The sequence below is a fragment of the Leptodactylus fuscus genome, chromosome 7 (genome assembly GCF_031893055.1).
Source record: "Leptodactylus fuscus isolate aLepFus1 chromosome 7, aLepFus1.hap2, whole genome shotgun sequence".
Classification (NCBI taxonomy): domain Eukaryota; kingdom Metazoa; phylum Chordata; class Amphibia; order Anura; family Leptodactylidae; genus Leptodactylus; species Leptodactylus fuscus.
In genome coordinates this window covers 72,910,998-72,929,798 of record NC_134271.1, presented here as the reverse complement: position 1 = coordinate 72,929,798, position 18,801 = coordinate 72,910,998, and the positions used below count along the sequence as shown (strand labels likewise).

The window sequence follows — 18,801 nt, the reverse complement described above, 5'->3', positions numbered from 1 at the left end:
AGATCTTTTCCGCAAAGTGGGGATGGGAGTCGCATGAATCCCATCCACTTTGCCTGCACTGTACAACACAGCGATTTATCCCACAGCGTCTCCGCACATTGCGGAAACGCAGCTTTTTTTGTTGCAGATTTTGTTGAGTTTTTTTTTGAGCCAAAGCCAAGAGTGGCTACAAAACAAATTGGAAAGGAATTAGGCAGCACTTATTCTTCAACCTTTTGCTCAATCCACTCCTGGATTTAGCTCAAAATACCGCAACAAAATCTGCAACAAAAAAAGCTGCGTTTCCGCAACGTGGGGGCTCAGGCTATGGCCCCAAGTTGCGGAAACGCAGCTTTTTTTTGTTGTTGCAGATTTTGTAGCGGTTTTTTGAGCCAAAGCCAATAATGGCTACAAAAAGAATGGCATAGCAGCAGAGGCAGCTGCCACAGGGCCCGGGACATTAGGGCTATCGTTATACTCGGGGGTCTTTTCGGACCCCGGAGTATAATGATTGGCGGACCGGGAGAGGTAAGGAACATAAAAAACACTGATACTTACCTCTCCACGATCCTGCCAGGCCTCCTTCCTGACGTCCTTTCTGACGTCTCTGACGTCACATGAACCCGGCCTGCATTTCGGGTCATGTGATGTCCGACGTCATTGAAGAAGGACGGCAGCAGAGAAGACAGCGTAGGAGCCAGGGGACAGGTAAGACAGTGTGGTTTTTTATGTTTTTATTCCCCCGGGTCTCCAATTATTGTACTCTGGGGTCTGAAAAGAGGTCTTCGGCGTCGGTCGGGGGGGGGGGGGGGGGCATGTCAAAAGTTCGCCACGGAGCCCCGCCATTCCTAGTTACGCCACTGGAATGGGATATATATATTGTAAGCTGATGGCTGGTCAGGTAATGGAGGGGGTGTACATCTCACCCAGACTACTCAGGTGGGTGAGATAAGAAAACTCCAGGAATGTTTGTTCTCAGCAGACAACTTTCGTCTGCTGAGCATTTTGGTAAATGGTCAGTACTGGGCTGCAGTGACAGGTAGGTTGGTAGTGGGACCTGTCATTCCACCCCTCCTCCAGTCCACACTTTGGGGATGTTCCGGCAGTGACTCAGCTGCAGAGAGTCTCCTCGTCAAGGAGGCTTAAGAAGTCAGCTCCAGCAGCAACAGTTTGGCAGAGCTTGGCTGGAGAGTGAAAGAAAGAGGTCATATTTTTGGAGCTGTGTCCTGAATGATTCAACTGGCTTTTGATTTCTGTTATTCTAAGTGAGGTAACCTATTCTTATGTTTAGTTAAAGCCTAGCCTTTGTATTGTTTCCTTTTGTTGCTGCACTACCTTTTTGAGTGAAAATAAACTCTACCTTTGTTTTGGACTAAAGAAACTGGACTTGTGTGTCTATGCCACCCCACCTAGCAACCCCGGACCCTGACAATATATAAAGTTCTTATAATTCACATGGAGAAGAGTAGAAGATCCACAACACTTGTCTGTTACTTTAAAATATAGCTTTTTAATTAATTTTAATATAGCTTTCCTGTGCCCAGGAAGCAAAGGATCGTACACCTTGGTCTTCACAGACCTCCCCTGAGCAGGCTTCTATTGGAAAGGGGCCCTGTGACAGATGACAAAGGGCCCCTTTCTGTTAACGATGTGGGCCTTAGTCTAAGGCAAAAATGAGTCAGAAGTTTTTGTAATTTGCGAATGTCTGGCATTTTATCTGTATAGTAGCTCCCCTAGTGAATTCTACTGGTGGGCTCTAGGCACTGCAGTCTGGCAATAATTATATGGACAATGACTATATGGTGTGTTTTTATGTGTTCACACTGAATACGTATTCATCTAGATTGCTGGTAAACTCACACATGGATTTCTGTAAACTCCAATAAGGGGAATGGAACTGATTTTTAGTCACAGAAATATCTGTAACAAAATCTGTCATGTGTGAACGTATCCTTACATGCTATGGATTTTGTGCATACAATCCAATTTCTGTACATTATAGGATAGTTATTGGCACATAACCTTGTTTTTGTGGGATCTACAGATTATCTACCTTGTATAATGAATGGGATAATATATAATCTGATATAATTCAACGTGTAGTTTAGTATGTCCAGAGTGACTCCCAACTACCTGGAGTAATTCTAATAAAGACATTATAGCGGTTCTGGTATTAGCAAACCTGCATAATAAAAATATTTCAAGCTAAGTTTTTATGTCTTGCGTAAGTTCCCATACAGTCAGCTTCAGTGAACAGAGCATGTCTCAGCAATTGTCAGTGACACAGAGGAGGAGGGGGCTGCTACAGTCATTCAGGGAAGGGGAGGACCCGGACATAAGGGCTTGGCTGCCAGTTCCAATCCTGTTCTAGAATCAGCAGTGTGTGTGAGCAGAGCACTGAGAAGACCGGCGGCCTCCATATTGACCCCTGACTGGTAAGAAAATGTAGATTTTACAGCTTTATAGGGCAAACTTTGTAGGAGCAGAATACACTTTATCTGCAGGGTTTTTATATAGGGTCTAAGCACTCGGCTTTCCTGCATACTTTTCGATGAAGGGATATAGGACTTGCAGCATGTTCTAGTAGTCAGCGCACAGATGTGAAGGGGTCTATAGAAGTAGAATCTTCAAGTGATCCCTTGCAGGGAATATTCTGGACTATTGAACAGTGGGCGCATTGATCTCAGGAATGAGACACCTCTTCTGGTCACATACTGTACATATTATGCAGTCATTCTAGGTGAAGCTTCCAAGTAAGTGACTCATTGCATTTCATTGGAAATCTGCTTTAGTTTTGACATGTCATCTACTGCTTTCTGTTATGTACACAGGCCTGGGGTGACAGGAAAAATGGCGTGTCTCTGTTTTTGGGCTCGTAGTGCACATGCAGTTTTTGTGACACTTTTTGAGCCAAAAACAGACATGGCCCAAAAAGCAGAGCATGTTAAACGGAAAGACTGATTCCTTTACTTTGTATCCACTCCTGTGCGTGACTCAAAAATCTGCATAAAAAAAAACTACATGTGTGATTCCAGCCTGGGCTTTATTCACATGTCATTGTTTTGTTCAGTGTTTTGCTTCAGTGATTATAAGCTAAAACCAGTGAAGATAAGGTATAATGGAAAGATCTGTACCTGTTCTGTAGTTTTGACGCTCTACTGCTACTACTCTTTTGACTTACCATCACTGATGCAAAACACTGTTGTATGAATAATGCTAGGGTCACACTAGACCTTGGGCTTCTGTCCTTCAAGTCCGCATGGGGACCCGAAAGATGGAAACCCTGTTCCCTTAAAAAGTGGACCCCATAGACCAGGAGTCAGCAAACTTCGGCATGCCAGCCACAGTGAAACTACAACTCCCAACATTCTCCATTCACTTCCATGGGAGTTCCAAGAACAGCAGAGCAAGTATGCATGCTGGGAGTTGTAGTTTTTCAACAGCCGGAGTGCCGAAGGTTGCCTACCCCTGCTGTAAACCATATTGGGGTTTGCCGGGTTTCCACACAGTTTCTGCTGATATTATACAGAAATCGGCGGAGAGAAAAGTCCTACTTCTGCTTCTCTATCGCTAGTGTGAATCCAACCTTAGGCCCCATACACTTGACAGTGAGAAAAGGATGCTTAATGGATATCTCTTAACATCTCTCACATGTCTGTTTTTCAAAACAACGGGGATATAAATATGTCAGTTTTTTAACATAAAAATAGAAAATATCCTATTTTTTATGGACAGACCAATACAAGTCAATTATGTTTATAATGCCTGTCAAAATAGATTTGCATCCATGTGACTGCCATTTAAACATAAAAAGATCACCTATTTTTAACTGGCGAGAAACTGAAGCATAGAGAAATTAAAAACAGACAGAAAATGACAAATCTGTGTGCTTGTAGCCTAAGGCTTTGACAGCTGAGGTTAATTGAAACCTATTACATTTAGTTTTACTTACATTACAGATAGCTGCTTGAAGGATGATTCTACATTATAATAGAGATGTTCTCCAATAGAATTCACATATTAGGGCACTGGGTCTCTGACCTCATGCACACAACCATATTACAGCTCATTTTTGCCTGTAGGATAGAACACTGTACTGTACTTACTGTATCTGATGGGGCATTGTACAGAAATACATGGAAACCTGTACAGCTGCCTACTAAAATCCCATATAGGACTCTGCCACAGTACAGTCTCTGTGCCATATGCATGACGCCTTTATGGCTATTATAGAGAAACCCTTATAAAGTTACACCGCTGAAGCGTTGTGCAATGTTATTTCTTACAACACTCTTGTCCTTTCTACATGGGTTAATGATGACAATGTGGCTGGGGTTTTTTACAGTATCACAAACTGGTTATTTCCTCATCACATGTCTTTATTTATTTTGGGAAACCTATCGCAAGATTAGAAGTATTGTTTTATTTATGGTGTTGTATTCAATTCTGTTCCTTTCGGTACAAATCAATATCCATTCTGGGAAACTGTCCTCCCTGTAAATGTCACCCATTTTAAAGCAGCTGTTACTTTATATTTCCTGATTTAGCAAGTTTGTACAGTAGAATCACCTTCTAGTTATACTTTTATATGGGTATTGCACATATAGCAATTCTTAAATCTTTTCCCACTAGGAGACAATAGGGAATCTAATTCCCCAAACAGTGGCGTAACTAGGAATGGCAGGGCTCCGTGGCGAACTTTTGACATGGGCACCACCCTCCCCCAAAGACCTCGACCCACCCCCTCCTACGCATTCCTGCACGCTCTATTATGCCCCATAGTGGCCCCTGCACACAGTATTATTCCCCATAGTGGCCCCTCCACACAGTATTATTTCCCCATAGTGGCCCCTCCACACAGTATTATTCCCCATAGTGGCCCCTGCACACAGTATTATCCCCCATAGTGGCCCCTGCACACAGTATTATTCCCCATAGTGGCCCCTCCACACAGTATTATTTCCCCATAGTGGCCCCTCCACACAGTATTATTCCCCATAGTGGCCCCTGCACACAGTATTATCCCCCATAGTGCCCCCTGCACACAGTATTATGTCCCACTGTGGACACCCATAAACAATTATTATACTCTGAGGTCTTTTCAGACCCCAGAGTATAATAATCGGAGACCCAGGGGGAGAAAAACATAAAAAAAACCTGTTACTCACCTATCTCCCAGCTCCTACGCTGTCGGCTTCCAAAGTAGCCCATCTTCAATGACGTCAGACGTCACATGACCCGGGATGCAGGCCGGAGCCATGAGACGTCAGATGACTAGGCCGAAACCTGCCCAGATCGTGGAGAGGTAAGTAACAGTGTTTTTTATGTTTCATACCTCTCCCTGTGCGCCAATCATTATACTCGGGGGTCCGAAAAGACCCCCGAGTATAATGATAGCAGCAGTAGTGCCTGTCACCAGGCCCCTAATGTCCCGGGCCCTGTGGCAGCTAGTAGTTACGCCTCTGTCCCCAAAAATGCCTCGAGCCAGTCAGTAAAAGATAGGCTTCTATAGAGGTCTTCTTTATGGTGGTTATACAATAACAGTTGTCTGTAGACTGGCCATGGGCAAGCTGCAGAGGTGTGAGGAAGCCAGCTTCAGAGAGTGGGTGCAGCACAAGAGGATTTTTGGAATCATACATGAAACGTATTATCTAGAACACTAGGACCGATCAAAATCAAAGCACATTTATAGCATGTTAATTATGAAAATTTCCAAAAATGAATAAACATACTTTCATATATTTACGTATCGAGATGTCAGTGTAAGCCATTTATGCTTGACCTGGTACAGCCAACTGTGTTTGGGGATTATAGATGAATAAATCTTGTGTCTTAGTTGAGCTATGAATGGAAAATTACTCCAGACTTGAGCACATTCTCCTCTTTATTGAGCTGTTGATAAGATTCCTATGAGAAGTGTTATTATAGAAGGTGAGTGCTGTACTGTAATATAATCAGCTGAGGAGGTGGAGATGTAGGGATGAACTCAGTAACCCTCCACATTCCTCTCCACGATACTGGAGCTAATATTGAGGACAAACACAGTCAGGCTATCAGACCACTGTAGGTAGAAACAGAACGGTTTTATAGCTGGGAGACCCATAAGTATTACAGTGTATAAAAGAAACCCAAAATTGGGTAAAAATTAGTAGCATTTCCTATGTTCATTGTGTAGAATACATATCCACATGCAGGGATACGCGTTTCTTTTTTAAAAAAATTTAGTTTTTGAATTCACTTGTGTATTAAACATTCCCTATGTAGTCAGCATGTTCTCCACTAGTGTACAGAGATGGTGACCAGTTCCTGCTCTCAATTGGGTCACTGTGACCTACCAGGCGGTTTGATCAGTGGGAAGCTATTTGGAGTGGTGCCACAGGTTGCAACTGTACAATGCTTCATTGAAAGAGGACCCATCAGCAAGTCTTAAAAGCCCAATGACAAATTTCTTTTCTTTTTTATGTAAATTCTTTATTTATATATAAACAGTAACAAATACAAAACAGAAGCAAGACAGGGTCGGGGTATCCGGACCAGCCAGCCACAAAACAAAATCGTAACAGACACAGTCAAAAGAAGCATGACAATAGCTATAGAGACTAGTGGAAGGAGGGAGAGAGAGGAAGAACAAAAAAAAAAAAAAAAAAAGGGGGGGGGGGATAGGAGAGAAGGGGAGCCAGAGCTCTGGAGCCAATCAGCTGCCAGGAGGTCTCAAGCAGCGAGGTCTCTGTATGACTGAGTGCCCTGGAAAAGGAGCCAGGGCATCCAGGCGTCCATATAGGCCGCATGATCGTCGGGGAGGGAGGCAGTGAGGTCCTCCATAGTCCTGATATCCTCCACTTCATGAACCCAGTGATGGAGGGAGGGGGGTTAGTGGATTTCCAAAGGGCCAGCCCAATGACATATTTCATCTGGTAGGTGCTGTTACCTATTCATTAAGTCATTCCAATGATATAAGCATCACTGGTGTTTCTGCAATTTAGGGTGTATTAGCCACAGAATTATGTCCCTCACCTGGTGTCCCAACAGTGTTATGTCCCTCTCTTGGTTCCCCAACAGTATTATGTCCCTCTCCTGGTACCCACACAGTATTATGTCCCTCTCCTGGTTCCCATACAGTATTATGTCCCTCTCCTTGTACCCACACAGTATTATGTCCCTCTCCTGGTACCCACACAGTATTATGTCCCTCTCCTGGTTCCCATACAGTATTATGTCCCTCTCCTTGTACCCACACAGTATTATGCCCCTCTCCTTGTTCCCATACAGTATTATGTCCCTCTCCTGGTGATCCTATCGTATTATGGCCCTCTCCTAGTGCCCACACAGTATTATGTCCCTCTCCTGGTGCCCGCACAGTATTATGTCCCTTTCCTGGTGCCCCCACTGTGTTATGTGTCTCCTAGTGCCCACACAGTATTATGTCCCTTTCCTGGTGTCCCCACTGTGTTATGTCTCTCCTGGTACCCGCACAGTATTATGTCCCTTTCCTGGTGCCCCCACTGTGTTATGTCTCTCCTGGTGCCCCCACAGTATTATGTCCCTCTCCTGGTGTCCTCACAGTATCAAACAAAAATAAAAAGACTAATACTCACCTTGCTGTTATTTTCTGCTGGCTCCAGTCCCAGAGGCTTCAGGGAGTAGCAGGCATGATATAGGTGAGGCACACTCTTGAAAAGAGACATTTTACTAACCTATGTAAAGAAAAAACAGAAAGACAGCACCGAGCTGTATATGGTGAAGTATTATAAGCCATAGCTGCTGGCTCCTTTCCTGTGAGGACTTGCTGTGCTGCCCGGACTTACCCCCTCCCCCTCACAGTGAGTCGTCTCTCACATCGGAGCGTGTGGGGAAGACTTTAAGCAGTCTGCGGTGAGAGGTCACTGCTGCAAAATGCTAATGGACTAATCAGACTTGATTGATGTACACAAGAACTAGACTAGAACATAACACATGTGGAGCTAGAACAAAACTGCTGGAGTGCTGCTACACATGCACAACAAGTTCCTTTGCACTTGAAGAAGGGCGATGCATGCCCGAAACGCGTTTGCTGTTGAACTTTAATAAACTGGTTATCTTTTGACATCTGGTGAAGCGCGGTCCTTCCTTCTGGTCCCTAACTATATTTTACTAACCTAGTCCACCCAGTCTTCACAGTAATTATCTCTCTGTTTACACATACCTGTTTTAGGCTATGGCTCCACATAGCAGACCACAGCAAAAAAAGCACTGCGGAAAAAACTGCAGCAACAACACATTGTGGTTTTTCCCGCAACACTGTTCACAAAAAGTCCGCAGAAGAAACCTTTCTTTTTCCATTACACCTATAGGGAAACCGTAGGTATAATTCACATGCTACAATTTCCATCAATCGCTGCATGTCCAGTGCACATACAGTCCTATGAAAAAGTTTGGGCACCCCTATTAATCTTAATCATTTTTAGTTCTAAATATTTTGGTGTTTGCAACAGCCATTTCAGTTTGATATATCTAATAACTGATGGACACAGTAATATTTCAGGATTGAAATGAGGTTTATTGTACTAACAGAAAATGTGCAATATGCATTAAACCAAAATTTGACCGGTGCAAAAGTATGGGCACCTCAACAGAAAAGTGACATTAATATTTAGTAGATCCTCCTTTTGCAAAGATAACAGCCTCTAGTCGCTTCCTGTAGCTTTTAATCAGTTCCTGGATCCTGGATAAAGGTATTTTGGACAAACAATTCAAGTTCAGTTAAGTTAGATGGTCGCCGAGCATGGACAGCCCGCTTCAAATCATCCCACAGATGTTCAATGATATTCAGGTCTGGGGACTGGGATGGCCATTCCAGAACATTGTAATTGTTCCTCTGCATGAATGCCTGAGTTGATTTGGAGCAGTGTTTTGGATCATTATCTTGCTGAAATATCCATCTGATTCTTGAACATTATTCTCAAGAATCTGCTGATACTGAGTGGAATCCATGCGACCCTCAACTTTAACAAGATTCCCGGTGCCGGCATTGGCCACACAGCCCCAAAGCATGATGGAACCTCCACCAAATTTTACAGTGGGTAGTTTTATAGGACTCTGCCACAGTACAGTCTCTGTGCCATATGCATGACGCCTTTATGGCTATTATAGAGAAACCCTTATAAAGTTACACCGCTGAAGCGTTGTGCAATGTTATTTCTTACAACACTCTTGTCCTTTCTACATGGGTTAATGATGACAATGTGGCTGGGGTTTTTTACAGTATCACAAACTGGTTATTTCCTCATCACATGTCTTTATTTATTTTGGGAAACCTATCGCAAGATTAGAAGTATTGTTTTATTTATGGTGTTGTATTCAATTCTGTTCCTTTCGGTACAAATCAATATCCATTCTGGGAAACTGTCCTCCCTGTAAATGTCACCCATTTTAAAGCAGCTGTTACTTTATATTTCCTGATTTAGCAAGTTTGTACAGTAGAATCACCTTCTAGTTATACTTTTATATGGGTATTGCACATATAGCAATTCTTAAATCTTTTCCCACTAGGAGACAATAGGGAATCTAATTCCCCAAACAGTGGCGTAACTAGGAATGACAGGGCTCCGTGGCGAACTTTTGACATGGGCACCACCCTCCCCCAAAGACCTCGACCCACCCCCTCCTACGCATTCCTGCGCGCTCTATTATGCCCCATAGTGGCCCCTGCACACAGTATTATACCCCATAGTGGCCCCTGTACACAGTATTATGTCCCTTAGTGGCCCCTGCACACACTATTATGTCACTCAGTGGCCCCTCCAAACAGTATTATCCCCCATAGTGGCCCCTGCACACAGTATTATTCCCCATAGTGGCCCCTCCACACAGTATTATTTCCCCATAGTGGCCCCTCCACACAGTATTATTCCCCATAGTGGCCCCTGCACACAGTATTATCCCCCATAGTGGCCCCTGCACACAGTATTATTCCCCATAGTGGCCCCTCCACACAGTATTATTTCCCCATAGTGGCCCCTCCACACAGTATTATTCCCCATAGTGGCCCCTGCACACAGTATTATCCCCCATAGTGGCCCCTGCACATAGTATTATCCCCCATAGTGCCCCCTGCACACAGTATTATGTCCCACTGTGGACACCCATAAACAATTATTATACTCTGAGGTCTTTTCAGACCCCAGAGTATAATAATCGGAGACCCAGGGGGAGAAAAACATAAAAAAAACCTGTTACTCACCTATCTCCCAGCTCCTACGCTGTCGGCTTCCAAAGTAGCCCATCTTCAATGACGTCAGACGTCACATGACCCGGGATGCAGGCCGGAGCCATGAGACGTCAGATGACTAGGCCGAAACCTGCCCAGATCGTGGAGAGGTAAGTAACAGTGTTTTTTATGTTTCATACCTCTCCCTGTGCGCCAATCATTATAATCGGGGGTCCGAAAAGACCCCCGAGTATAATGATAGCAGCAGTAGTGCCTGTCACCAGGCCCCTAATGTCCCGGGCCCTGTGGCAGCTAGTAGTTACGCCTCTGTCCCCAAAAATGCCTCGAGCCAGTCAGTAAAAGATAGGCTTCTATAGAGGTCTTCTTTATGGTGGTTATACAATAACAGTTGTCTGTAGACTGGCCATGGGCAAGCTGCAGAGGTGTGAGGAAGCCAGCTTCAGAGAGTGGGTGCAGCACAAGAGGATTTTTGGAATCATACATGAAACGTATTATCTAGAACACTAGGACCGATCAAAATCAAAGCACATTTATAGCATGTTAATTATGAAAATTTCCAAAAATGAATAAACATACTTTCATATATTTACGTATCGAGATGTCAGTGTAAGCCATTTATGCTTGACCTGGTACAGCCAACTGGGGATTATAGATGAATAAATCTTGTGTCTTAGTTGAGCTATGAATGGAAAATTACTCCAGACTTGAGCACATTCTCCTCTTTATTGAGCTGTTGATAAGATTCCTATGAGAAGTGTTATTATAGAAGGTGAGTGCTGTACTGTAATATAATCAGCTGAGGAGGAGGTGGAGATGTAGGGATGAACTCAGTAACCCTCCACATTCCTCTCCACGATACTGGAGCTAATATTGAGGACAAACACAGTCAGGCTATCAGACCACTGTAGGTAGAAACAGAACGGTTTTATAGCTGGGAGACCCATAAGTATTACAGCGTATAAAAGAAACCCAAAATTGGGTAAAAATTAGTAGCATTTCCTATGTTCATTGTGTAGAATACATATCCACATGCAGGGATACGCGTTTCTTTTTTAAAAAAATTTAGTTTTTGAATTCACTTGTGTATTAAACATTCCCTATGTAGTCAGCATGTTCTCCACTAGTGTACAGAGATGGTGACCAGTTCCTGCTCTCAATTGGGTCACTGTGACCTACCAGGCGGTTTGATCAGTGGGAAGCTATTTGGAGTGGTGCCACAGGTTGCAACTGTACAATGCTTCATTGAAAGAGGACCCATCAGCAAGTCTTAAAAGCCCAATGACAAATTTCTTTTCTTTTTTATGTAAATTCTTTATTTATATATAAACAGTAACAAATACAAAACAGAAGCAAGACAGGGTCGGGGTATCCGGACCAGCCAGCCACAAAACAAAATCGTAACAGACACAGTCAAAAGAAGCATGACAATAGCTATAGAGACTAGTGGAAGGAGGGAGAGAGAGGAAGAATAAAAAAAAAAAAAAAAAGGGGGGGGGGATAGGAGAGAAGGGGAGCCAGAGCTCTGGAGCCAATCAGCTGCCAGGAGGTCTCAAGCAGCGAGGTCTCTGTATGACTGAGTGCCCTGGAAAAGGAGCCAGGGCATCCAGGCGTCCATATAGGCCGCATGATCGTCGGGGAGGGAGGCAGTGAGGTCCTCCATAGTCCTGATATCCTCCACTTCATGAACCCAGTGATGGAGGGAGGGGGGTTAGTGGATTTCCAAAGGGCCAGCCCAATGACATATTTCATCTGGTAGGTGCTGTTACCTATTCATTAAGTCATTCCAATGATATAAGCATCACTGGTGTTTCTGCAATTTAGGGTGTATTAGCCACAGAATTATGTCCCTCACCTGGTGTCCCAACAGTGTTATGTCCCTCTCTTGGTTCCCCAACAGTATTATGTCCCTCTCCTGGTACCCACACAGTATTATGTCCCTCTCCTGGTTCCCATACAGTATTATGTCCCTCTCCTTGTACCCACACAGTATTATGTCCCTCTCCTGGTACCCACACAGTATTATGTCCCTCTCCTGGTTCCCATACAGTATTATGTCCCTCTCCTTGTACCCACACAGTATTATGCCCCTCTCCTTGTTCCCATACAGTATTATGTCCCTCTCCTGGTGATCCTATCGTATTATGGCCCTCTCCTAGTGCCCACACAGTATTATGTCCCTCTCCTGGTGCCCGCACAGTATTATGTCCCTTTCCTGGTGCCCCCACTGTGTTATGTGTCTCCTAGTGCCCACACAGTATTATGTCCCTTTCCTGGTGTCCCCACTGTGTTATGTCTCTCCTGGTACCCGCACAGTATTATGTCCCTTTCCTGGTGCCCCCACTGTGTTATGTCTCTCCTGGTGCCCCCACAGTATTATGTCCCTCTCCTGGTGTCCTCACAGTATCAAACAAAAATAAAAAGACTAATACTCACCTTGCTGTTATTTTCTGCTGGCTCCAGTCCCAGAGGCTTCAGGGAGTAGCAGGCATGATATAGGTGAGGCACACTCTTGAAAAGAGACATTTTACTAACCTATGTAAAGAAAAAACAGAAAGACAGCACCGAGCTGTATATGGTGAAGTATTATAAGCCATAGCTGCTGGCTCCTTTCCTGTGAGGACTTGCTGTGCTGCCCGGACTTACCCCCTCCCCCTCACAGTGAGTCGTCTCTCACATCGGAGCGTGTGGGGAAGACTTTAAGCAGTCTGCGGTGAGAGGTCACTGCTGCAAAATGCTAATGGACTAATCAGACTTGATTGATGTACACAAGAACTAGACTAGAACATAACACATGTGGAGCTAGAACAAAACTGCTGGAGTGCTGCTACACATGCACAACAAGTTCCTTTGCACTTGAAGAAGGGCGATGCATGCCCGAAACGCGTTTGCTGTTGAACTTTAATAAACTGGTTATCTTTTGACATCTGGTGAAGCGCGGTCCTTCCTTCTGGTCCCTAACTATATTTTACTAACCTAGTCCACCCAGTCTTCACAGTAATTATCTCTCTGTTTACACATACCTGTTTTAGGCTATGGCTCCACATAGCAGACCACAGCAAAAAAAGCACTGCGGAAAAAACTGCAGCAACAACACATTGTGGTTTTTCCCGCAACACTGTTCACAAAAAGTCCGCAGAAGAAACCTTTCTTTTTCCATTACACCTATAGGGAAACCGTAGGTATAATTCACATGCTACAATTTCCATCAATCGCTGCATGTCCAGTGCACATACAGTCCTATGAAAAAGTTTGGGCACCCCTATTAATCTTAATCATTTTTAGTTCTAAATATTTTGGTGTTTGTAACAGCCATTTCAGTTTGATATATCTAATAACTGATGGACACAGTAATATTTCAGGATTGAAATGAGGTTTATTGTACTAACAGAAAATGTGCAATATGCATTAAACCAAAATTTGACCGGTGCAAAAGTATGGGCACCTCAACAGAAAAGTGACATTAATATTTAGTAGATCCTCCTTTTGCAAAGATAACAGCCTCTAGTCGCTTCCTGTAGCTCTTAATCAGTTCCTGGATCCTGGATAAAGGTATTTTGGACAAACAATTCAAGTTCAGTTAAGTTAGATGGTCGCCGAGCATGGACAGCCCGCTTCAAATCATCGCACAGATGTTCAATGATATTCAGGTCTGGGGACTGGGATGGCCATTCCAGAACATTGTAATTGTTCCTCTGCATGAATGCCTGAGTTGATTTGGAGCAGTGTTTTGGATCATTATCTTGCTGAAATATCCATCTGATTCTTGAACATTATTCTCAAGAATCTGCTGATACTGAGTGGAATCCATGCGACCCTCAACTTTAACAAGATTCCCGGTGCCGGCATTGGCCACACAGCCCCAAAGCATGATGGAACCTCCACCAAATTTTACAGTGGGTAGCAAGTGTTTTTCTTGGAATGCTGTTTCTTTTTGGACGCCATGCATAACGCCTTTTTTTTTATAACCAAACAACTCAATCTTTGTTTCCAAAATGAAGTTGGCTTCTCCAAATGTGCTTTTGCATACCTCAGGCAACTCTATTTGTGGCGTACGTGCAGAAACGGCTTCTTTCTCATCACTCTCCCATACAGCTTCTCCTTGTGCAAAGTGCGCTGTATTGCTGACTGATGCACAGTGACACCATCTGCAGCAAGATGATGCTGCAGCTCTTTGGAGGTGGTCTGTGGATTGTCCTTGACTGTTCTCACCATTCTTCTTCTCTGCCTTTCTGATATTTTTCTTGGCCTGCCACTTCTGGGCTTAACAAGAACTGTCCCTGTGGTCTTCCATTTCCTTACTATGTTCCTCACAGTGGAAACTGACAGGTTAAATCTCTGAGACAACGTTTTGTATCCTTCCCCTGAACAACTATGTTGAACAATCTTTGTTTTCAGATCATTTGAGAGCGGGCTGTCCATGTTCGGCGACCATCTAACTTAACTGAACTTGAATTGTTTTGTAGAAAGAAATGGTCCAAAATACCTTCATCCAGGATCCAGGAACTGATTAAAAGCTACAGGAAGCAACTAGAGGCTGTTATCTTTGCAAAAGGAGGATGTACTAAATATTAATGTCACTTTTCTGTTGAGGTGCCCATATTTTTGCACCGGTCAAAATTTGGTTTAATGCATATTGCACATTTTCTGTTAGTACAATAAACCTCATTTCAATCCTGAAATATTACTGTGTCCATCAGTTATTAGATATATCAAACTGAAATGGCTGTTGCAAACACCAAAATATTTAGAACTAAAAATGATTAAGATTAATAGGGGTGCCCAAACTTTTTCATAGGACTGTATTTTTTCCACAATGTGTGAAAGAACTGTGAAATGCCACAGAAAAAAATGCAGCATTTTGTCACATGGGACTCCGGCTTTAAAGTTATTCTAGGCATGGGTTCTGCACCAAAATAATGTGAATTCATTTTTTAAGCCTGTTTATATAAACTGAAAAAAAAAAAACTGCATGTTTTTTGTCTGTGTTACAGCAAATTACCATGCTACCTCTCACAGATATTCTATGAAAAACGTAGTATGGTGGCTCAGTGGTTAGCACTGCAGCCTTGCAGTGCTGGAGCCCTGGGTTCAAATGCTGCCTAGGGCAACATCTGCAAGGAGTTTGTATGTTCTTCCTGTGTGTGGGTTTTCTCCCACACTCCAAAGACATACTGATAGGGAAAAAAAAAATTCTATGAGAAGATGACAGATTACGACCATTGAATGGCGCTAATCCACAGATCGATCTGCTAAACATTCACAGCAGAAATGTATCCTCACATTTCTGATGCGGATCCTTACCCATGTGAACATGTCTGAACTCTTCTTAAATGAGAGAAGTCAATTTATAACTAGACTAGTCATGTTTGCTGAGCTGTTGCAGCTCTGGCTGTCATGTATGATACAGTATTAGTGCACTATACGAGCCTTAGGAATTACTAAATTGTTTAATTCTGAGATTATTGAAAGAGAATCTGGAACTGTCCTGAACTTTTTTTTCTAACAAACAGTTGTATTAATTATGAAATGACAATTCTGGGGAAGCTTCTTTGTTGTGCTACTCCTCTGTTATTTTCCAAGACATAAAAATGTTTCTAGGCAAAGATAAAGGGGTTAATCAAGATCAAAAATTAATGACCTACCCTTGACCTAGTTGATATTGGTGGGGATCCAAGTGCTGGCCCCATACCAATCATCTGTTCGCAATGCTGTTTATCGAATCAGAAGCAGACCGCTCTGTATACTGTGCAGTGTCTAAGCAATGCTATGACAGCTGTGCTCCCATACCATAGAATGGGAGCTGAGCTCATGGATGCAATTCCTTTAAATGTTTGCTAAGGACAAGTAATGGTGTAAAGTTGAAAAAGAAGTGTCACTTGGACTTCATTACTTGGCTCCTGGCCCTCTCCGCCTATCTCTGGTTTTGGCATTCTAGCGATGATGTCAATGTAGCCAAACACTGGCCTTTGATCATATGCAGTAGTCAGTTATGTTATTGCTACAGTAGTCAACTGGGGATCATTGATGTTATTCCTATTGCGCAGTAACTAGAGACTGGCAGAGCGGACCTGAGCTGGGTTGACAGGGAAAAGAATAGGTAAGTGACACTTCTCTTCCAGCTGGAATAATCCAATAAGTAGTGGCTAACTTGAATAGAATGAGGAGAGCAGTTGTGAATTGAGATAGTGAGGTTACAGTTTAAATCATCAAACTGCCCCCTTATGTACACCCGTTTATGATCTATAATAAGGATACCTCATCAATAACAAATTGGTAGGGGTCCACACCTTGAACCGTGACAGTTCATCTATTCACAACAGCCGGTAATCAGAGAATGGAGAAGGAAGCAGACAGGTATGTTCTCTCTGTAGTGGCCCAAGCAATTTACTACAGCCTAGCTCCCATGCGAGTGAATGGGAGCTGATTTGCAGTAACCTAGTCTGACCATTGCACATCCTGCTCCACTTTCTGTGAACAGCTGATCCGTGGGTGTGTTGGAATCTCACTGTTCTAATAATGATAACCGGTCATTAATTTTTAACACAGAAAATAATGAAAAGTAATGAAAGTATTGAAGCAGTGACTTGTCTGATGTCACAACCAAAATGTTATGGCAAAAAAACAAAAAGAGGAAGCTGACGCAAGCTCTTCTTTAAATTGCTGAGCTTACAAAAAAGTTAATAAAATAAGGATTTTCTTGTATCAGACGGAATTGAGGGTATTCTATTTGTGAGGTTATTAGGGTAGATTAATGAAAACTTATTTCCATTTTTCTCTTTATGCAGATTTACAAGATCATCTTTGCTCTAGAACCTAAAAAGACGCCCTAGTTTGGACCCCAACTTATAATGTCAAGACCTTTTTCTGGATGGATCCTGAATATAATTAAACAAAGTGGTGTCCTGGTGCAAAGTAGAATATGTCATTATTCACAATGCATGGCCCGAAGGACCCCTGTGAATTTGAGAAGAGTGCGCTCGGGTAAGGCAGTCATGCCAGTATGTATGTGCTATCCAGTGCAGCTCACTAGTGTCTCCCAGGAACGAGCCTACAGACACACGGCAGAAGATGTCCAATTCCAATTGCTTCCAGATCAAATCAATTACATCCTTAGAGCCAATGAGCAGTCACACAAGCTACCGGACACTGATGGAAAAAACCGAAATACAGTCCTCAAGTTTGAAAGTAACATATTAGCTTCTAATTCCCCTTGTGAAGACCGCCGGAGTGCTGCCACTTGCCTGCAGACCAAAGGTCACATGTTTGCCATTTTTGATGGCCATGCTGGGTCCGCTTGTGCTCAATCTATCAGCGAGCGACTGTTTTATTACATTGCAGTCTCCCTGATGTCTCAGGAAACTCTGCAGGAGATTGAGTTTGCTACTGAACACATGAAGCCTGTTTTGCCAATCCTCCAATGGCACAAACATAAAAATGATTACATGTATCGGGAGATTGCATCAATGTATGTTGAACATCTGAGAGTTTATTGGCAAGAGTTGATTGATCTCGACAATGAATCTGGACTGAGCGTGGCTGATGCCATGTCTTATGCGTTTCAAAAACTGGACTCTGATATTTCACTGGAAGCTCAAGTGCCCACAGAGAATGAAATAGTCAGGAATCTCACATTGCAGATTGCCTTTTCTGGGGCAACAGCCTGTGTGTCTCATATAGATGGTGTGAATTTGCATGTGGCCAATACTGGAGACTGTCGGGCTATTTTAGGTGTACAAGATGACTCTGGAGCCTGGTCAGCGGTGCCGCTAACTGCAGACCACAATGCTTTTAATAAATCGGAGGTGCAGAGAGTACTTTCAGAACACCCCCCCTCTGAGGAGGAGACTGTTGTGACTGATCAGAGATTGCTGGGTATTTTGATGCCCTTTCGTGCTTTTGGTGATGTCCGATTTAAATGGAGTGAGGAGCTGCAGCAAAGTATTCTAAAAAATGCTTGTGATGTAGAACCTCTGAATATCTATCAGTATTATCCTGCTAACTATCACACTCCACCATATCTAACAGCAAAACCAGAGGTCACCTACCATAAATTACGACCTCAGGATAAATTCCTGATTATGGCCTCTGATGGACTTTGGGATATGCTTGAAAATCAGGAGGTGGTGAGGCTCGTAGCAGAATACCTCTCTGAGTCCCGTTCTCAGGAACCTCAAGTCTCTGTAGACAAGCGTAGCCTTGGGTACATGCACAACTTGCTTCTTAAGAGGCGAACAAGGAGACTTAGCTTACAGGATCAAAATATCGCCACACATCTTATCAGACATGCTATAGGCAGCAATGAGAATGGTGAGATTGAGCAGGAAAGATTGGCTGCTATGTTGAATTTGCCAGAAGACTTGTCAAGGATGTACAGAGACGACATTACTGTTACAGTTGTCTTATTTAACACAAATGCTGTTGAAGCTCATTACAGAGAGAATGAAAGGGAATAAAATTGGAAAGTCTACATTTTTATCCAGTTCAGATGTATATAATTTTTATTTTTATATTAAGACCCGGTTCACATATGTGCACGGGTCTCCAAACCCAATCCACATAAAACAGTGGTTACTTTAGGAGACCTGTGGACCCTATAGACTGTAATGAGGTCCATG

General features: G+C 43.2%; 1 protein-coding gene across 1 annotated transcript; it reads left to right on the top strand.

The window, feature by feature from the left end:
* The first annotated feature begins 2,335 nt into the window (after positions 1-2,335).
* Positions 2,336-18,729, top strand: PDP2 (pyruvate dehydrogenase phosphatase catalytic subunit 2). Its single transcript, XM_075280623.1, has 2 exons — positions 2,336-2,414; positions 16,972-18,729. Exon 2 carries the CDS (start codon positions 17,035-17,037, stop codon positions 18,637-18,639), a length of 1,605 nt encoding a protein of 534 aa, XP_075136724.1. The 5' UTR covers positions 2,336-2,414; positions 16,972-17,034; the 3' UTR covers positions 18,640-18,729.
* Positions 18,730-18,801: the final 72 nt, after the last annotated feature.